The sequence below is a fragment of the Petaurus breviceps genome, unplaced genomic scaffold, assembly GCF_028583685.1.
Source record: "Petaurus breviceps papuanus isolate PSGF00001 unplaced genomic scaffold, PetGlider_PUasm1.0 90779, whole genome shotgun sequence".
NCBI lineage: Eukaryota > Metazoa > Chordata > Mammalia > Diprotodontia > Petauridae > Petaurus > Petaurus breviceps.
In genome coordinates, this window is record NW_027187344.1 from 11,222,572 (window position 1) to 11,240,819 (window position 18,248).

Sequence of the window (18,248 nt, forward strand, 5' to 3'; positions counted from 1 at the left end):
ATGAAGCCTTTCCAGATTCTCCCAGGATGCTGGTACCTCCCTCACCAACTATCTTGTATCTATTTTCTGTATTCCTATAGTACATGCTATCTGCCCCCCCCCAAAAAAAAAAAAAATCAGGGCCTGGTACGGTGTGGTACCTGGTACATGGTAGGTTCTTAGTTAAATGCTTGTTGATTGGTTGAGAGTTGGATTCCCATGCCTTGGTTTTCCTATCTGCAAAATGGGGAGCGGGCACTGAATGGACTTGGTGTCTCAGGTTCCTTAAAGTTCTAACATTCTATGTTATAAGGCATCTCCCAGTTCTGACATAAGTCTAAAACCCCTTCCAGGTCTCATTTTAATTTTGTTCCACTTATGATTACTGTGTGTTCTAAGAGATTTTTCCCACCACATTCTCTAGCCCCTCCCCTTTGTCTTTATCTCTCCTCCTAGCTATTTCATTTCTTAGGTATTATCTTTCCCATTAGAACGTAAGCTTCTTAAGGGCAGGGATTGTCTTTCTTTTTGGCTTGTATCTGTAGTACATAGGAAGGGCTTAATAAATACTTCTTGACCTGACTATAATAATAACAGATGGTTTGTTGCTAATATTTCATTCTAAGGATTTAGAGTTTACAAAGGGTATTATCTCCTTTCAGCCTCAGCAGAAGCCCTGTGAGATGAGTGCTACAGATTATCCCCAATTTGCAGATGAAGAAACTGAGACTCCAAGAGGTTAAGAATTTATCCATGGACTTCTGGAGCTAGGAAGTGTCAGAGAGGAGATTTGAACCCTTGACTTTGAATGTGACACCAAGTCAGGCATGATAGATACCATAACAAGCTGCCTCTCCTGCTATGACTATGACAGTTTATCCTGTAAGCATTAGGGAGTCACCAGAGGCTTTTGAATGGGGAAGACATTGGCTATCAGAGCAGAGCATCGTAAGTATTATTAATCTGATAAGAGAGCCTGGAAGGACAGAAATAAGAGTCAGGGAGAAAAGTGAAGGAAAAAGAGACAGAAAAATAACCCAGGGGAAAGTGGATGAGTACCTGGACTAGTACTCGGGCAGAATTGATGGAGTGGAGGGGACACATCACCTTATTTTGTATCCCCTAGTGCTTGGTTAGCACAGAACCTGGCACACAGTAAGAGCTTAATAAATGTTTAACTTGACACTTATCTGTGTGCCCAGGATGTTTGAGGGCGGGGAAGGCGAGAGACTAAGGCACACAGGAATCCCTTAGCAGGATTCTTAAGAATGCTGTCTAAATGAGGAGGCAGTTCTGGGGCGAGGGCGGAGCCACCCCCCTCGGGTTTTGCGCTCCTCCCTTCCTGAGCTGGCTAGTTAGAGGTAGCCTGGGCGGCGCTAGGACCTCGCGCTGTTCGGGCTCGGGCTCTGGCTCCGGGCTCGGGCTCCGGCTCCGGCTCCGGCTCGGGCTCCGGATCCGGCTGCAGCGGGGCCTGGGCCAGTAGCGGCTCCGGGACTGCGGAGGCGCTGGGGGCCCAGCTGCAGCGCCATGTGAGCGGGACCGGGTTCGGGCGCTCCCGGGGGAGGTGAGCTAGGGGCCTGGGGCAGAAGATGCACGGGGAGGGGGACGGCCTGGGAGAGAAGATGCTCTGAGTGTGGAGGTGGGGAGGTGGGGGAGCTGGTCCAGGAGCTTGGGAAATGGGACCCCTTTGCCTTGATCTCCTTCCAACTCTGTGCCTCGCCCTCATTTGCGCTTCGGAATCGCCCAGGTACTGGGCGCCGTAGGCAGCCTCCATCCCAGTTTGACAGCTGCTAGGACTGGGTGGTGGACCCTGCCCCCATACGAGTGGAGAAGGGGGTGAAGGGAGAGGGCACGGCTCCTGATGGCAGGAAGAAGGCAGGCAGAGTGGGGGGATTCTAGGGCTCAGAGGGGATGAAGGGGTGGTTGGGAGCTCGTCTCCCTCCCCCTTCTTTTCCTCTTCTCCACCTAGTCTCCCCATCCTGGGTCAGACTAAGCTGCTTTATCTAATCCTCCGCCCCGGGGATGTGGGGGCTGATCCTCCGAGTCTGCTTGCTCCGCTGGGTTCCTGGGCCGTGATCTTTGCCCCCACATTGGGGTTCTGACGTTTCTCCATTCTGGATGGGCCCTCAGGCTGTCCAAAAACTTGCTGGAAGCGGGTAATCCCTGGGAGGAGCTTTAGGGGGGAGTTGCGGGGGGGGGGGCGGGGGGGGGGGGGGGTGGGGGCCGCTTCCGGGGGGGGGGGGAAGGGTGGGGGGGGCGGGGGGGGGGGGGGCTCTAACGAGAGTAGAGGGACAGTGTCCTGGGGCCAGAGTGCTGGGGGGTGGGGGAATTGGAAGGGTGTGAGAGCAGTGACAACCCAGAATGCATTGCTCTAGCCCCCCCCCCCCCCCCGGCCCCTGCCTCCGTCCCCCCCCACTCTTACAGGGGCCACTGAGAAAGAGGGAGAGTTCCTGACGCAGAGTCGGGGTTCCCAGCGGCCCATGCTTGGGAAAGAGTAGAGTCTCTTGACCCAGATGCTACTTTCAATGGAGGGGATGGTTTTGGTGGCTCGCCATCCCCCATTCTCCTCCCAGATGCTATTCTCAAATCCTATCCCCCTCCCCAACTGCCTCCTGTCTCCTGCCATTCTTTGATATATTTTTTTTCTGGGTCCTCCCACTCTAGGACCTTGTGCTCCTCCACTTTTGGGGGGCGAGGAAGAGAGGAGAGAACAGGAAGGGGAGGGTGTTGGGGGAGCTGGAGCTTGGGTCTGTAATGGGACGGAATGTTCTGAGTCTACACTCCCAACCTCCCACACACCCAAGGCACAGAGGGAGAGGAGGAGGGGAGAGAAGATGGGAAGGGTGGGCTCTGTTAGTGGAGTGGGGGCTGGGATCTCGTAACTAATCCTACCGTCTGACACAGGCGGACTTATCAGTTCTCCTTTTTGGATCTCTTATTTGGTTTTCTTGTCTTGTCCTCTGTTTTACTTCTCCCTTCTTTGGAACCTTGACCTACCTGCTTGTTAGTACAAATGGAACCCCGGATAAGTCGGGGTGTGTGGGAAGATTGAGGGGCTGTACTGGGGAGCTGCCTTGGTCGGTAAACCCTGGAGAGAGACGCTTGCAGGAGAGAGGAGTCCCTCCATTTGAGAAATGCGTGGGAACCATGAGAATCCTGGCCTTTCTCCCACCCCCACAAGGGAGGGCCAGGGGGCCCTACTTTCCAGGCATGGTACATGTGATCTGCTTTCAGTTGGCAGGGGAGCTCAGCACTGAGATAGCTGTCACCTGACCTAGGTTTTACTTCCAGTTCTGACACTAACCTAGTACAATTAGGTGTTATTAATACCTTAATTGCATAGGATCATAATAGCTTGACCACATACAGTCCAATTCAGCAAACACTATTAGGCATTCAGCAACTACCTGAAAGATTCTAAACAGACCACTTTGTTTTTATGGGTTTCTATGTCAAATGATCTGGTTGGATCATTAAGCTGTCTCAGATCCCTTCTGGATCTGACATTCTGTTTTAAGGGCCCTTAACCAGCTCTAATGTTCTAGGAGTCCTGAATTGCTTTAGCCTCTCTCCAGGTATTCTATTCGACTGAATTCTACTTGTGCTGAGTGTTCTTTGCTCTTTCTCCTATGGACTTGGTATTTCTCTCCCTTAAACCCCTAATACCTACCTCTCCTTCCTTCAATTTCTAATTAAATTTCCCTGTGTAATCCCCCTGGTGGTTTGCTTGGATAAGAAGATACCCTTATGTAGGCAATGCATACCCTGCTGATGTTTGAGAGGATCCCCAGTGATCTGCTCTGGGTGGGAAGGCAGGGAACAAGACCCTGGCTCTTATTCTTACTCACTGTATGACTTAGAAAAGACACTTCCCATCTCTGGGTCCTCAGTTCCCTCATCTATTAAATCAGGAGGTTGGGCTAGATGATTTTGAAGGTCTTTTCCAGATTAGACATTCTCTGATTCTATGTAGACATTGGCAACATTGATTAATTGTCAAAGCTTAAGGACCAATCCTAGAAAGTTGGGTGGAATCCCCTGGGGGTGGGGGGGACTTGGGTTTGGCCAGAAAGAACCTGGTCAATCAAGAGAGGTGGATAGGATGGTGGTTGGGAAATTCTTCTGGAAAATGTACCTGTAAGAATATCCTCAGGCTCTGATTTAGACTTAGTGGGTATTAAGCATGGAAATAAAGAAGGAAGGAAGGGAGAAGGGAGTGACCGAGGAAGAAGATGCAGGGATGAGGGCCGTTTCAAGCCTTGGAGAAAGAAGGGCATATGGCTAAAGCATGTGTTTGTCCTGACTAGTATAACTGGTTCTCTCTGCCTTCTGTCTCTTCTAAGGGGTTCCCAGGGCTTACCAGTCCTAATTTGGGACTATCCCCTTTGCTAGGGGGTCAGGGGAATAATTCTTGGTCAAGGAAAAGGAGAAAGGATGGAAGCTGGAGAAGGGGAAAGTGATGTCCAATGTTAACTCTATATCATGATGTGAATTGCCCTTGAATGGATTGTGTAAGGTTGACTGATTTTTCATCATGGGGCCAGTCAGTGGAAATCCTAGCTCTCACAGTGGTCACTTACTGTATTTTAAAGTCATGAATCCTCTGCCTGGGGCAACCTCTGGTGAACCAAGCCCTGGCTATCAGGAGGAGTTGAACCCTTTGCTTTTTTTTTTTTTGGAGGGGGCGAGGCAGGGCAATTGGGGTTAAGTGACTTGACCAAAGTCATATAGCCAGTAAGTGTTAAGTGTCTGAGGTTAGATTTGAACTCGGGTCCTTCTGACTCCAAGGCTGGTGCTCTATTCACTGTGCCACCTAGCCACCCCTGAACCCTTTGCTGTTGGCCTACAGGTGTGACCCTTTTTCCCCCTCCCCCGGGTGACCGGAAGACTGTTCCCATCCCAAGACTGCTGAAGAGACATGAATAAAAATAAGGTAAGTGCCTTATCCCTCTCTCTCCTCTGCCTGGGTATCTTGCTGGGCTCTTGACCTGCTCTATACCAGCACTTCCTGAATTCTAGCCTGTCCCTGGGGGGCCCTGCAGCCTGGGGGCACAGTGGCCCTTTGTAACTATCCTTTCTGTTCAACAACAGTACTTCTTGTACGAGGTTCAGTTGTTCAAGGGGCCTGGTGCTGGGGCTGGGGGGCCTTAATCCACCTGGAGCTTAGTTTTCTGAGTTTATTTCTATAAAATGGAGATAAGGATTCCTGCCTTGCTTAACTTAACTTACAGGATTTGGAGGAGGTTCAAATTAGGAAATGGGTGTAAAAGTGCTCTAAAAAGTTGATGAGATGCTTAGACTGAACTCTCACTGGTTTTGGGGGCCCTCATTAGGTAGAACAAGGAAGGAAAAGATCTGTCCCATGCCATCAGAAAAGTCCCCACTATATGAATAAGATTATTGTTGTTTAGTCATGTGTGACTCTTCCTGATGCCATTTGGGGTTTTCTTGGCAAAGATACTGGAGTGATTTGTCATTTCCTTCTCCAGTTCATATTATGGATAAGGAAACTGAGGCAAACAGGGTTAAGTGACTTGCCCAGGGTCACACAGCCAGTAAGTGATGAGGTCAGATTTGAACTCAGGTCTTCCTGACTCCAGGCCTGGTGCTCTTTCCACTGGGACACCTAGCTCACTGTATATGAATAAGATACAATGGACTAAAAGCAGGATCCGGATAGATAGTGACTACTAGTGTAACCTAAGTGGTGCTCATGTTAGCTAAGCCTCTCAGCACCAAGAATAACATGGGAATTACAAAGCCTGCTGCTCACTCCCACGCTCTGACTACGCTACAGCCAGCCCTGACCAGTATGTAGCCTTACTGGACTAGGAGTTAGGACTTTGGGGTCCCAATTTCTGTTGTGCCCTGATGTTTACAAAGCACTTTCATTACAACAATCCTATAAAGCAGTGGTGTCAAATTCAAATAGAAAGGGATTCCTGAAAACCACAAATTAGCCTTATCTAGATTGCCTTGAATTTTAATTGATTTTGTTAAACATTTCCCAATCCTATTTATATCAGTTTGTCTATAAACTTGAACATTGCTGGCCTGGAGAGTTTGACACTTCTGCTATTGAGTTAAGTAACACGAGATTCCATTTTACAGATGTGGAAACTGAGGTCCAGAGAGGTTAAGAGATTTGCCTCATCCTATAACTAAAGTCTGAAGTTCAAAGCTGAATTGGAACTCAGATCTCTCCTGACTCCTTCCTTTGGGCTACATTTGTCTGAGGACAAATCCAGGCCTTGAAACCTTGGACTTATTCCTCAGTCCTCCATCAAACTGTGATTTAAAACTATCATTCCCCTCTCCCTTTCATTTTCTGCCTACCACCCTAGTCTAGGACTCATTACCTGGATTCATTTAACAGATTCCTAAGTGGTCTCCCCAGTACCATTTTCTCCTCCAGGTTTATCTGTTTTAAACATCATGTTTCTTCTATGTTATTCGTTTGCTCAAATACCTTCTGTGACTCACAGGGACCTACAAACTAAAGCTAATGTTTTTCTGTTTGATATTAAAGTCTCTCCACTGTTTAGCTCCAATTTACTAATCCAGCCTTATTTCCTTCTTGAACCCTCTACTCCAGCCAGACTAGTCCTTCACTATTGCCCTGAACACACCATTCCATGCCTTCATTCACACCATCACCTCTACCTGAAATTCCCTCTTTCTTCTCTATCCAAATCCTCTTTATCCTTCAAGAGACAGCTAAAGGCAAACCCCTTTGTCCATGCTACCCCTAGCCCTTCCCCTCATCTGAGGCCCTTGGAATCTTCCTATAAGTGGAAATCATACTCATGTGTGCCTCCCAATGGGCCTTCCTCCTTTGGCCATCATTCACAATGCAGTCCAAGACAGGGCTTGGCACAGAGCAGGTGCTCAGCAGATATTGTTGGCATTTGACGGAGGGGTACCTGATTGCCATAGTCGAGTAATCTCTAGGTATTTAAGAAGTGTCTTGTTGTGAGGTGCCGTCAGGTGTAGCAGGAAGGTTGTCTTCCCAGGACCTGGCACACCAACTCTTGCCCTGAGGTCCTTCATTCCACAATCAGTCAACAAAGATTAAATGCTTATTATGTGCCAGGCTCTGTGCTAAGCCCTAGGGTTACAAGAAAGGTAAGACCAACCTCTGCCTCCAGAAGTACACTCTCTAAAGGGAGAAGCTACGTGCAAACCACCATGTACGGTGTAAATAAAGCTGAATCTTAGAGGGAAAGCAATAGCAGCGGGGGAGGGGGCAGAGAACTAGAAAGAGCCCCCTATAGAGGGTGAGATCTGAGCAGTCGTGAAAGAAGCCAGGAGAGGGAGGTGAGGCTGGAGGACAGTCAGTGAGAAGACAGACTTGGGAGGTGGAGTGAAGGTCACCAGTCAGCTTGAAGACCCACTGGGAGGTGCTCCAGCCATCTCCTTGATTGCAGTGGGGAGTGGGGAGGAAGGGGGGATGGTGAGGCTAGTACTATGGGAAAAGTAATCAAATTGGTACTCTCATTCCTTCATTCCTAAAAAGGACAATGTCAATCATTTGTCTTACTCTGGCTACCACTCTGCTACCATTTCCCTATATGTTTTGTCTTACCCCCCCTTAGAATGTAAGCGCCTTGAGGATAGCCATTGTCTTTGTTTTTGTATTTATATCCCCAGTGCTTAATGCACTGTCTAGTAAGTGCCTTTTCATTCATTCATTCATTCATTCATTCATTCATTCACCTTATGTGCTCTGATGCTCTCCATGGCTAAGAGGTATGACTTAGCTGTTTTTGTCTACTGTGGCTTAAGAGCTGGAGAGGGTGTAACTTTGATTTCTTATCCTCTGACTGCTTTTCATCCAGGCTTCTTCCCTTCTCCTGTAGGGCCAGCGATCAGTGGTGCTAGGGGCCCTGTTTGCACTCATCACCCTCCTCATCCTCTACAGCTCCAACAGCGTCAATGACGTCTTCCCCTACAGTTCTCTTCGAGGCCGCTTCCACCGGACACCCAACCTGAAGAAGTGGGCCATTGCTGACAGCTATGTCCCAGTCCTTGGAAACAAGGTAGGAAGAGAGAGGGCTGGCCAGGGCAGAGCTTGGGGAATCTCACCACTCACTGGGAGTTATTTCTGCTGAGAACCATGCTCTGGTGAGATCTAGGCATTCGTGCCTTTAGGAGGACCAGTTATGGGATTATAGACAGGAAGAATTATAGCCTGGAAGAAACCCCCAAAACATCTAGTCTAACCCTACATTTTACAGAGAAGGAAACTGAAACCCAGAGAGGGTAAATCACTTGCCCAAGGTGGTCACACAGGTATTTAGTAGCAGAGGCAGAATTTGAACCCATGTCCTCTTTTTCCAAAGTTAACTTTATTGTACTACATGCTTCTGCTTATAGGAGACCTTTCCAGAGATTACCCTCACTTATCCATCCACCCGGAAAGGAGAGGGAATGGGAACATTGGCAGCCTCCTTCAGAAATGTTCCCTTGAATTAAAAAAAAAAACATATTGATGCTTATTTTATATTTCTGTCACTTTCCAATGACTCCTCTCTCCTCCCCTTCTCACACCACTATTGTCCCCCCATGTAACAAAGAGTAATAAAAAAAAAACAATCAACACATTGACTGTTGTCTGAAAATGTGCCTCATTATGTATCCGAAGTCTGTCACCTCTCTGCTGAGAGGCAGGTGACACCCTTTAATGTCAGTCCTCTGAAGTCACATCTGGTCCCCTTTTGATCATAGATCTGAAGTCTTTGAAGATTTGAAAATTATTGTGAATGTAGTGTAAATTGTTCTGGCTCTCCCTCGGCTTTCCAAAATACCTGGGGATGATGATGTAGGCCTGGGGTTAGGATGTCAGGAAATGTGTCGTACCCAATTGGGGGCCCAATCATTGGTTTCCATTTTCCTCATTTGATATTAAGTTCTAGTAGTGGTCACAGGGCTCTGACCTCATCCCAGGTCTGTGTAATATTTTTTGGTTGGCTATTGTCCTTCATTTTAGAATAGGACCAAAATGACATCACTATGCTAGCTTAGAGTCAAGTTTCATTGTGTCTGACTGTGGCTGATCAGACCAGTATGAACTTGGAATGTTTTACCCCAGGTAGGGCACAAATAGTCCATGTGAACATTTGGGCTGGATTCTCTAAGTCTGTGCATTTTATAAACAATTTGATCGAGGAGCTTAATGCTAAATTTGTAAATGACAACCAGTTATTTAATCAATAAGCATTTATTAAGCATCTATGATGTTCTAGGCACTGTGCTAAACACTGAGGAGATGAAGTGCGAACAGTTCCTGTCCTCAAGGAGCTTACTTTTTTTTTCCCAATGAACAAGCATTTTTTTTCTCTCTCTTAACTTCTCCTGTTAGTACTGTTCAGTTATTTCAGTCATGTCTGACTCTTTGTGACCCTAATTGGGGGTTGTCTTGCAAAGATATTGGAGTGGTTTGCCATTTCCTCCTCCAATTCATTTTACAGAAGAAGAAACTGAGGCAAATCAGGTTAAGTGACTTGCCCAGGGTCATACAGCTACTATGTCTGAGACGAGATTTGACTTCAGGTCTTCCTGACTCCTGGTGCTCTATACACTTCTCCACCTAGCTGCACTGATATCTCCTGCCCCATTAAAAAGAAAACAAGGACAAAAGCCAAATCTTTGTAATAAATATGCATGACCAAGCAAAACAAAATTCCACATTGGTCACGTCCAGAAAATTTATATCTCAATCTGCATGTTGAGTCCATCACCTCCATATTAAGAGGTAAGTAGCACTTTCCCTCATCAGTCACCTGAAATCATGGTTTGTCATTGAGTTGATTAGAATTTTTAAGTCTTTCAAAGTTGTCTTTGCAGTATTGTTGATATTATATAAATCATTCTGATTCTGTTCATCTCATTCTGCATCAATTCATACAAATCTTCACAGGTTTCTCTGCAATCTTCCCTTTAGCATTTTTTACAGCACAGTAGTACTGTGGCATTCATATACCAGTATTTCTTTATCCATTCCCTAGTTGATGGACTCCCCTTAGTTTCTAGATTTTTACCACTACAAAAAGAATTGTTATAAATATTTTTGTACATATGGATCTCTTTCCTCTTTCTCTGATCATTTTGGGGGTATAAACCTTTTAATGGCAAAGACCATTTAATGACTTTTGGGGAATACTAAATTTTTTTCCAGAATGCCTAGAACAAAGTGGTGTCCTATTTGAATCTCTAGGAAGTAAATTATGATTCCACTTTCCTTTTTTTTTTAATGTATTTATTTTATTCTGGACTTAAGAAATAAAGTAAGCATTTGCATAACAAAGTGGGATAGAAAAACTGAGGATTGTACCTGAAATTGTAGATCTGTTATGTACAACTTGCTATTCTTCGCAAATATATGTTATCCTGTGATTTTCTTTTTCCCTTTCTCCTCTACCCCAAACTTTGAGATGGCTGCCATTAGAAACAAATCTTTTGTGTGTGATATACACATACATATATGTACATGCATACACATATACATGTGTATGTATATATATGTCTGTTCTTTTTCTGTATACAAGCAGCATCTTCATAGGATTTGCAATTAATTTGGGTATTTCTAATAGAATGACTTGGTTGATCAAAATTGGTCTTAAGACAATAGTGTTGTTACTGTATACAATATTCTCTTGGTTCTGCTCATTTCATTCTTCATTGTTTCATGGAGGTCTCTCCATGCTTTTCTAAAATCATTGAGCTCATCATTTCTTATAGCAGAATAATATTCCATCATGAACATATACCACAATTTGTTTAGCCATTCCCCAATTGATGAGCATTCCTGCAATTTCCAGTTCTTTGCCATCACAAAGAGAGCTGCTATAAATATTTTAGTACATGTAGGTTCTTTTCCATTTCCCCTAATCATCTTGGGAAACAGATCTAATATTTGTATTGCTGGGTCAAAAGGTATAGGCAGTTTAATTAGTTTTTGGGCATAATTCCCAATTTCTTTTAAAAATGGTTGAATCAATTAACACATCCACCAACAATGAATTAAGGTCCCAGTTTTTCCTCATTCCTTCCAACATTTGTCACTTTCCCCTTCTATCATTTTAGCCAATCTGATATCTCAAGGTTGTTTTAATTTGTATTTCTCTGATCAATAATGATTTAGAGCATTTTTTCATATGACTAAATTTTTTTATTTCTTCATTGGAAAACTGCCTGTGTTCATACACTTTGATCATTATCAATTGGGGAATCACTTGCATTCTTATAAATTTGACAAAATTCTTTATGTATTTGAGATATGACCTTTATCTGAGGAATTATCTATAATTTTTTTCCTTTAGTTTTCTACTTTCTTTCTGATCTTGGCTACATTAATTTTATTTGTACAAAACCTTTTTTTATTTAAAAATTTATGTTTATTTTTAGTTTTCAACATTCACTTTTATAAGATTTTGAGTTTAAAAGTTTTCCTCCCCTTCCCCTCCCCAAGATGATATATGTATAATATATCTGAAATAGGCTATACATGTACAATAATATTAAACATTTCCACATTAGTCATATTGTGAAAGAAGAATCAGAGCAAAAGGAAAAACCAAAAACGGAAAAAAAAAAAAGAGAGAATATTGTAAACTTCGATCTGCGTTCAGACTCCATAGTCCTTTCTCTGGATGTGGATAGCATTTTCCATCAAAAATCTTTTGGAATTGTCTTAGATCATTGAATTACTCAGGAAAGCTAAGTCTAACAAAGTTGGTCATCTAACAACGTTGCTGTTACTGTGTACAATGTTCTCCTGGTTCTGCTCATTTCACTCAGCATCAGTTCACACAAGTCTTTCTAGTTTTTTTCTGAAATCTACCTGCTCATCATTTCTTATTGAAATGTGCCATTACATTCATATACCACAACTTGTTTAGCCATTCCCCAATTAATGAGCATTACCTCAGTTTCCATTCTTGGCCACCACAAAAAGAGCTGTGATAAATATTTTTGTACATGTGGGTCATTTTCCCTTTTTCATGATCTCTTTGGGATACAGACCTAGTAGTAGTATTGCTGGATCAAAGGGATGCACAGTTTATAAACCCTTTTTAATTTAATGTAATCAAAATTATTCGCTTTACATATCACAACACTTTCTATCTCTTGTTTGTTCATAAATTGTTCACCTGTCCATAAGTCTGATAAGTAATATGTTCCATGTGCTTCACATTTTCTTGTAATATCTCCCTGTATATATCTAGGTCATATATCCATTTTGATCTTATCTTGGTAAATGGTGTAAGATACTGGTCTATGCCCAATATTTGCTAGACTGCTTTCCAGTTTTCCCAGAAATTTTTACCAAATAATGAATTCTTATCCCCAAAACTTAAGTCTTTACACTTGTCAGACACTGGGTTGCCATATTTATTTGCTGCTGTAGAATGATTCCACTTCTCTAAGATACCAATTCACAGAGGAACATACATTCAGAGAGGCAACTTGTACATAGAGAGATACAATACATTAGACAACAGAATCAGGATTCAAAAAGGTCTATCTAACTTGGCAAAACTTAATTGGAACAAAAGTGAAATGGTGTATTCATATTAAGAAAAATCAATTACACAGATATAGAATGGAAGAGATCTGAATTAACAATTGTTCAGTGATTTCAATCACGTCCAACTTTCTGTGACCCCTTTTTGGGTTTTCTTGGCAAAGATACTGGAGTGGTTTGCCATTTCCTTCTCTGGCTCATTTTATAGATGAAGAAACTGAGGCAAACAAGGTTAAATGACTTGCCCAGGGTCACACAGCTAGTACATGTCTGAGGCCAGATTTGAATGTGGGTTTTCCTCACTCCCCAGTAGGCTCTTTGTGCACCATAGCACCACCTAGCGCCCCAAATCAACGATAGTTCATGTTAAAAAAGATAGGCATCTTACTGGACTGCAAGTCAGATGTATTCTGTGATCATCTGACATGATTACCAGATGTGGTTGTGTAACTTTAGGCTACCTTAACTTAAATTAAGTAGAGCATCTAAAATGCGGGAGCTGAGAGTTCCACTGTACTTTGCCTTGGTCAGCAGTGAGTAAGGGAAGGCTGCCATGACCCTAGGTGAGACAATTAGCATCTCTGAGACTCAGGTCCTTTATCTATAAAATGGAGATGAGAGTAGTGCCTGCTTCACAAGATTGTTGGAAAGTTCAAATGAGATAATATATGTAAAGCATTTTCAACCTTAAAGCACCATATAGGATCTATATTTTCAAAGAAATACAGCACTTACAATCAAAGGTATCCAACAGCCTCACTTTTCTGAAGGGGAAACAGGCCCAGGGTTATTGAGTTGCCTACTGAAAGTCATGCAGACAATGAGTGGCAGAGCTGGGCTTTGATATAAAATCAGAGAATCTTCTTCTTTCTTGGCAGACACTGACCTCCCACTGTCACCAGTGTGTGATCATCACCAGCTCAAGCCACCTTCTGGGCACGAAGCTGGGACCAGAGATTGAACGGGCAGAGTGTACTATACGCATGAATGATGCACCCACCACAGGCTATGAGGTGGACGTGGGTAGCAAGACCACCTTTCGGGTTGTGGCTCACTCCAGTGTGTACCGCGTCCTACGGCGGCCCCAGGAGTTTGTCAATAAGACACCGGAGACTGTGTTCATCTTCTGGGGACCTCCCAGCAAAATGCAGAAACCTAACGGCAGCCTTCTACGTGTCATCCAGCGCGTGGGTCTTGCCTTCCCCAACATGGCCGCCTATGCCGTCTCACCCACCCGAATGCGCCAGTTTGATGACCTTTTTCGGGGTGAGACAGGCAAGGACAGGTACCTGCTTCCCTGTCTACCCAGGCTTCCTTGGCCCTGGTGTTTCTTTTCCCTCATGTGGCAATTGTGCCTATCCTCGACACCCCCCTACCAGCTCCTAGCATGCATCACTCTGATTTCTCTTTGCTGGTGCAGTGTTCCTTAGCATAAACAGCATGTTTGTTTTCTGTAAGCATAATAACTCCAACCAATCAATGAGTCAATCAATAAGCATGTATTAAGCATCTGTTATACACAAGTCATTATGCTAGTTGCTGGGTCAACAAAGAAAATGAGAAAACCCCTTAAACTCAAGGGCTAAGAGAGTGTTTACACATCTAAGAATACAAAATATAAATACAAGCTAGTTTTGGAAGGCGGAGGAGGGAGGGAGAGAGACAGTGGGGGTGGTGTAGAAATCAGGAAAGCGTCCCTGTAGAAGGTGCTTGGGATGAGCTTTAAAGGAAATTAGAAACTAGAAGGTAAAGAGAGAGTATATCCCAAGCATGTCACAAGCTGCTTGTGTAAAGATATGAAAAAGAGAGATGGAATGGTGTGTGTGTGTGTGTGTGTGTGTGTCTGTGAGAGACAGAGAGAGAAGGAGAGACAGACAGAGGAAGAGAGACAGACAAGGAGAGACAGAGAGAGGAAGAGGTGGGGAGAGAGAGAGAGAGAGAGAAAGAAGTATGAAGACCGTATAAAAGGGGATAATATATAATAGATTGGCAAAGTTGGTTGGAGTCAGATTTTGCAGGGTTTAAAACTCCAAACAGAGGAGTTTGTATTTAATCCTAATAGAGTCCATAGAGAGCCACCCCTTTTTTGAGTAGGAGAATTGGGGTGATCACCCCTGAGCTCTAGAAAACTCTTTTTGGCAGGTTTGTGGAGGATGGATTGGAGAGGAGAGAGGAGACCAGTAGGACACTCAGAGTCTAGAGAAGAGATGATAAGGCTGGTGACCATGTGCCTGGAGAGCAGGGGATGGCTGGCAGATGTGCAGGTAGACTGGGCAAAACTTGGCACTGCCTTGGATAGGGAGGGATGATGGAAAGTGAGGAGCTGAGGATGCTTCTAGTTTCAGGCCAGGAAAGATGGAGGGATGGCGGTGCCCTTGCCCCACGTAGGAGAGCTGGGGCTGGGATGGTCTGCAAGAAAAGTCACCCCCAACCCAGCATGTCTGTGTGCCACAATCCAACATGACTGTTGGTTTAAGTACAAAATTTTGCTGAGTAGTCATGGGGGAAAGCGGATATTGGATTTTCGATCTAGAAGGGACCTTAGAGGATGTGCAAGCCAATCCCTCATTTTACTGATGAGGGGAGGTTTAAGTGCCTTGTCCAGGGTCACACAGGTTGTAAGTAGCAGCAATAGTCTTTGAATTTTGAACCCAGGTCACTTGAATTTAAGGTCAGCTGTCCTTCTACTGATTCAATTACACCAAGAAAAAGAAAGTACAGAGTTTAAGAGGGTCAAGTCACAGATTAATCCTCTTTTGGTCATGTTTGCTAGATTAAGGGAGGGCTTGGGGAATCCTTGCACCCCTGAAGAGAAGGAAAACTTTATATTTAGGGAGTAGAGGAGCTACCAACCTAATGGATGTGGGAATCCTGCCTTTTAGGGACTAAGAAATCCTAGGATCATCACCAACTTTAGAAAAAACTTTAAGGGGGCAGCTAGGTGGATGCAACACCTACCCTAGAGTCAGGAGGACCTGAGTTCAAATCCTCGGGCATTTACTATGTAAGTCTAGGCAAGTCACTCAACCCCAATTGCCTCCAAGAAAAAAAAAGAACCTTAAGACATTTTCTAGTCCAGACTCTTCCTTTTATTGATGAAGCAACTGAGATTCAGAGAAGTTAAATTGACTAGCCTTAGGTAACACCGGTAGAAACAGCCAAGGTTAGAATCTAATTCAACACACTTTCCATTATATTGCATTTCTTTTGGAGAAAGATCTGGGGCTCAGGGGTAAATCCTGTCTTTCCCACCAAGGTTAAAATTTTTTTTTAAGATGAGGTGTCAGGAGTCATGAGAGGAGGCTATTTCTTCACGTTGGCTTCTTTGGATGGTGAGAGTGACTGACCAGAGGGAGACTGAGGACCAGGTTTTAGAAGGAAGAATAAGTGGGTAGGTAGATACAGTAGTTAAGGACCAATGCATGGCCTTCCTCTCCTCCCCACCTGAACCTATACTAAGTAAGCCCCCTTTCCCAGAGCTACTCCTCTTACTCTGCTCCCTGACTCCTGGCCCATAGGGAGAAGTCTCGATCCTGGCTGAGCACAGGCTGGTTCACCATGGTAATTGCTGTGGAGCTATGTGACCGAGTTCACGTCTATGGGATGGTGCCCCCCAACTATTGCAGGTAAGGTTTCTGCTTCTCCCTGACCCTTCCCCTCTTCCCATACCCCACCTTGGCTAAAGGTCCATGGGGAGGGACTGGATGTCTCATATTGCCACCTGACCCCATAAGTGGGCATATTAAACTGGCTTTGTAGCTTCACCAGGATGGCCCTCACCCCAACCATCAGTCAATTTATCCAAAACCAATTAGCCATTATCATGCTCCTCTGGAAGCTTCCTGAGGAAGGAACCACATCTCATCTAGCCTTTGTGTTGTCCCCTAAACACAATATAAATTTTTAATAAATGTTTGTTGAATGGATGAATCAATAGATGGTAGAGAGAGAATGTTGAGTTGGAAATGGCCTTAGTGGTCATCTAAGTCCAACCCCTCTCATTTTAAAGAAGAGGAAACAGTTGGGCGCTGCTAGGTGGCTCAGTGAATAGAGCACTGGCCCTGGAGTAAGGAAGACCTGAGTTCAAATTTGGCCTCAGACACTTAACACAAAACTAGCCACGTGACCTTGGACAAGTCACTTGACCCTAATTGCCCTACCTTCCCCCTCCAAAAAAAAAAGCAAACAAAAAAAAGAAGAGGAAACTGATGTGCCCAAGAACATGCAGCTGCCCCCACGTTTTAGTCTTGTCTCTACCATGAACCTGCCATTTGGTCTTGCCTTTAGATTCAATGTAATCCAGTTGTCTGGGCCAACCACAGTATCACTGGGCTAACTTGGGAGTGGGATGGTGTGTGTGGGGCCAATCAGAGCCTCAGGGGCATTTTTATCCTATCAGGAAGTGGGCATCCAGGGGAGCATCTCTTCTCCAGTGAGGGCCTCAAGGTGTACCATCCTTCAGCAGCGTTCTCTTTTCTTTGTCCCCTCTGTAGCCAGCGGCCCCAGCCCCATCGGATGCCCTATCACTACTATGAGCCCAAGGGGCCAGATGAATGCATCACCTACATCCAGAATGAGCGTAGCCGCAAGGGGAATCACCACCGCTTCATCACTGAGAAGAGGGTTTTCTTCTCCTGGTCTAGGGCCTACAACATTACCTTCTCCCATCCTTCCTGGACATAAGGGTATCTCCTGGACAATCAGGGCTCAAAGGGTAGGTTCCTGGACAATCAGGGTGTAGGGGGTAGGTCCTGACCAGTTGGGACTCAGGAGAATCCTGCTGGTCAATCAATATCTCAACTAATAGATCTCAGAAACTCTTCTAGTCATTCAAGGCCTAGAGGGCACGATCTCCAGGTTATTTGGCATCTTTGAGGGTATCTTTTGGCCAGTCAGGGTCTTAGAGGCATATCTTAGCTAAACAGGGTCTGGGGTACATTTCCTAATGAATCAGGGTCTTGGGGTATCCTTCAGCCAACCTGGGCTCTGATCTCATTTCTGAGTTAATTAGAGAACAAAGACATGACCTTCCCCATGAGGCCTTAGTTCTGACTTCTTTGGTCCTAAGGTGTTTCTCCCTAAAGAGACACCAGAAAACAAAACAAAACAAAAAATAAATCTTCCAGTTTTTTTCCAGTTGACTTTAGAGGAAGTCCTGGGCCCAGAGACACTGGGGGATTTGGACCAAGAGCTGAGAGAGAATAATAACATGCCCTTTGCCACAGTTGCAAACCACTTTGAATGGTCTCAGTGCCCCTGCCCACTGAAACCTGGGCCTGCTCTCTCAGCAAGTTCTCTAAATGAAGCAGGACACAGCCTCCCCTTCTCTCTGCTAGCTGGGTTCCTTTTGTCCTAGCCTAATGAGAGAGCCAAGTACAGTCCTTAGCATTTCTGTCACCCTGTGCTTTCCAGGGGCCTTTTTCTTCACTCTATACAACTTGGAAGTGTTTGCTTCTCCCCATCCTCTGGCACTCAAAATGGGAAGAAAAGGAGAGAAATGATTGTATACCATTGGGGATCCCTGGATTGAGACCCTGGGTTCTAGTCTCAACTCTGCTGCTAATTTGCTACTGGACCTGGGCAAGTGACTTTCCTTCTATGGGGTCTCATTTTCTTCCTATGTAAACTGAAGGGTTTGAACTCAGTGATCTCTTCGGTCTCTTCCAGTCCAGACACTTTAGGATTCTATTTCTGACCCCATGCCCTTTACTTTCCTTCTCTTCTTCATTTCCCGTTCTATTTT

The 18,248-nt window shown here is 44.7% G+C and overlaps 1 protein-coding gene across 1 annotated transcript; it reads left to right on the plus strand.

Annotated features, from left to right (window-relative positions):
* The first annotated feature begins 1,321 nt into the window (after positions 1-1,321).
* On the plus strand, positions 1,322-18,248 carry ST6GALNAC6 (ST6 N-acetylgalactosaminide alpha-2,6-sialyltransferase 6). The gene is made up of 6 exons (XM_069069540.1): positions 1,322-1,543; positions 4,829-4,912; positions 7,839-8,018; positions 13,384-13,790; positions 16,024-16,131; positions 16,999-18,248. The coding sequence occupies exons 2-6, from the start codon at positions 4,898-4,900 to the stop codon at positions 17,186-17,188; spliced, it is 900 nt and encodes a 299-aa protein (XP_068925641.1). The 5' UTR covers positions 1,322-1,543; positions 4,829-4,897; the 3' UTR covers positions 17,189-18,248.

Coding starts and splice junctions, on each gene's coding strand:
- ST6GALNAC6 (XM_069069540.1), top strand. Junction 13,791..16,023: donor GGTGAGACAGGCAAGGACAG/GTACCTGCTTCC, acceptor CCTGGCCCATAG/GGAGAAGTCTCGATCCTGGC. Junction 16,132..16,998: donor GTGCCCCCCAACTATTGCAG/GTAAGGTTTCTG, acceptor TCCCCTCTGTAG/CCAGCGGCCCCAGCCCCATC.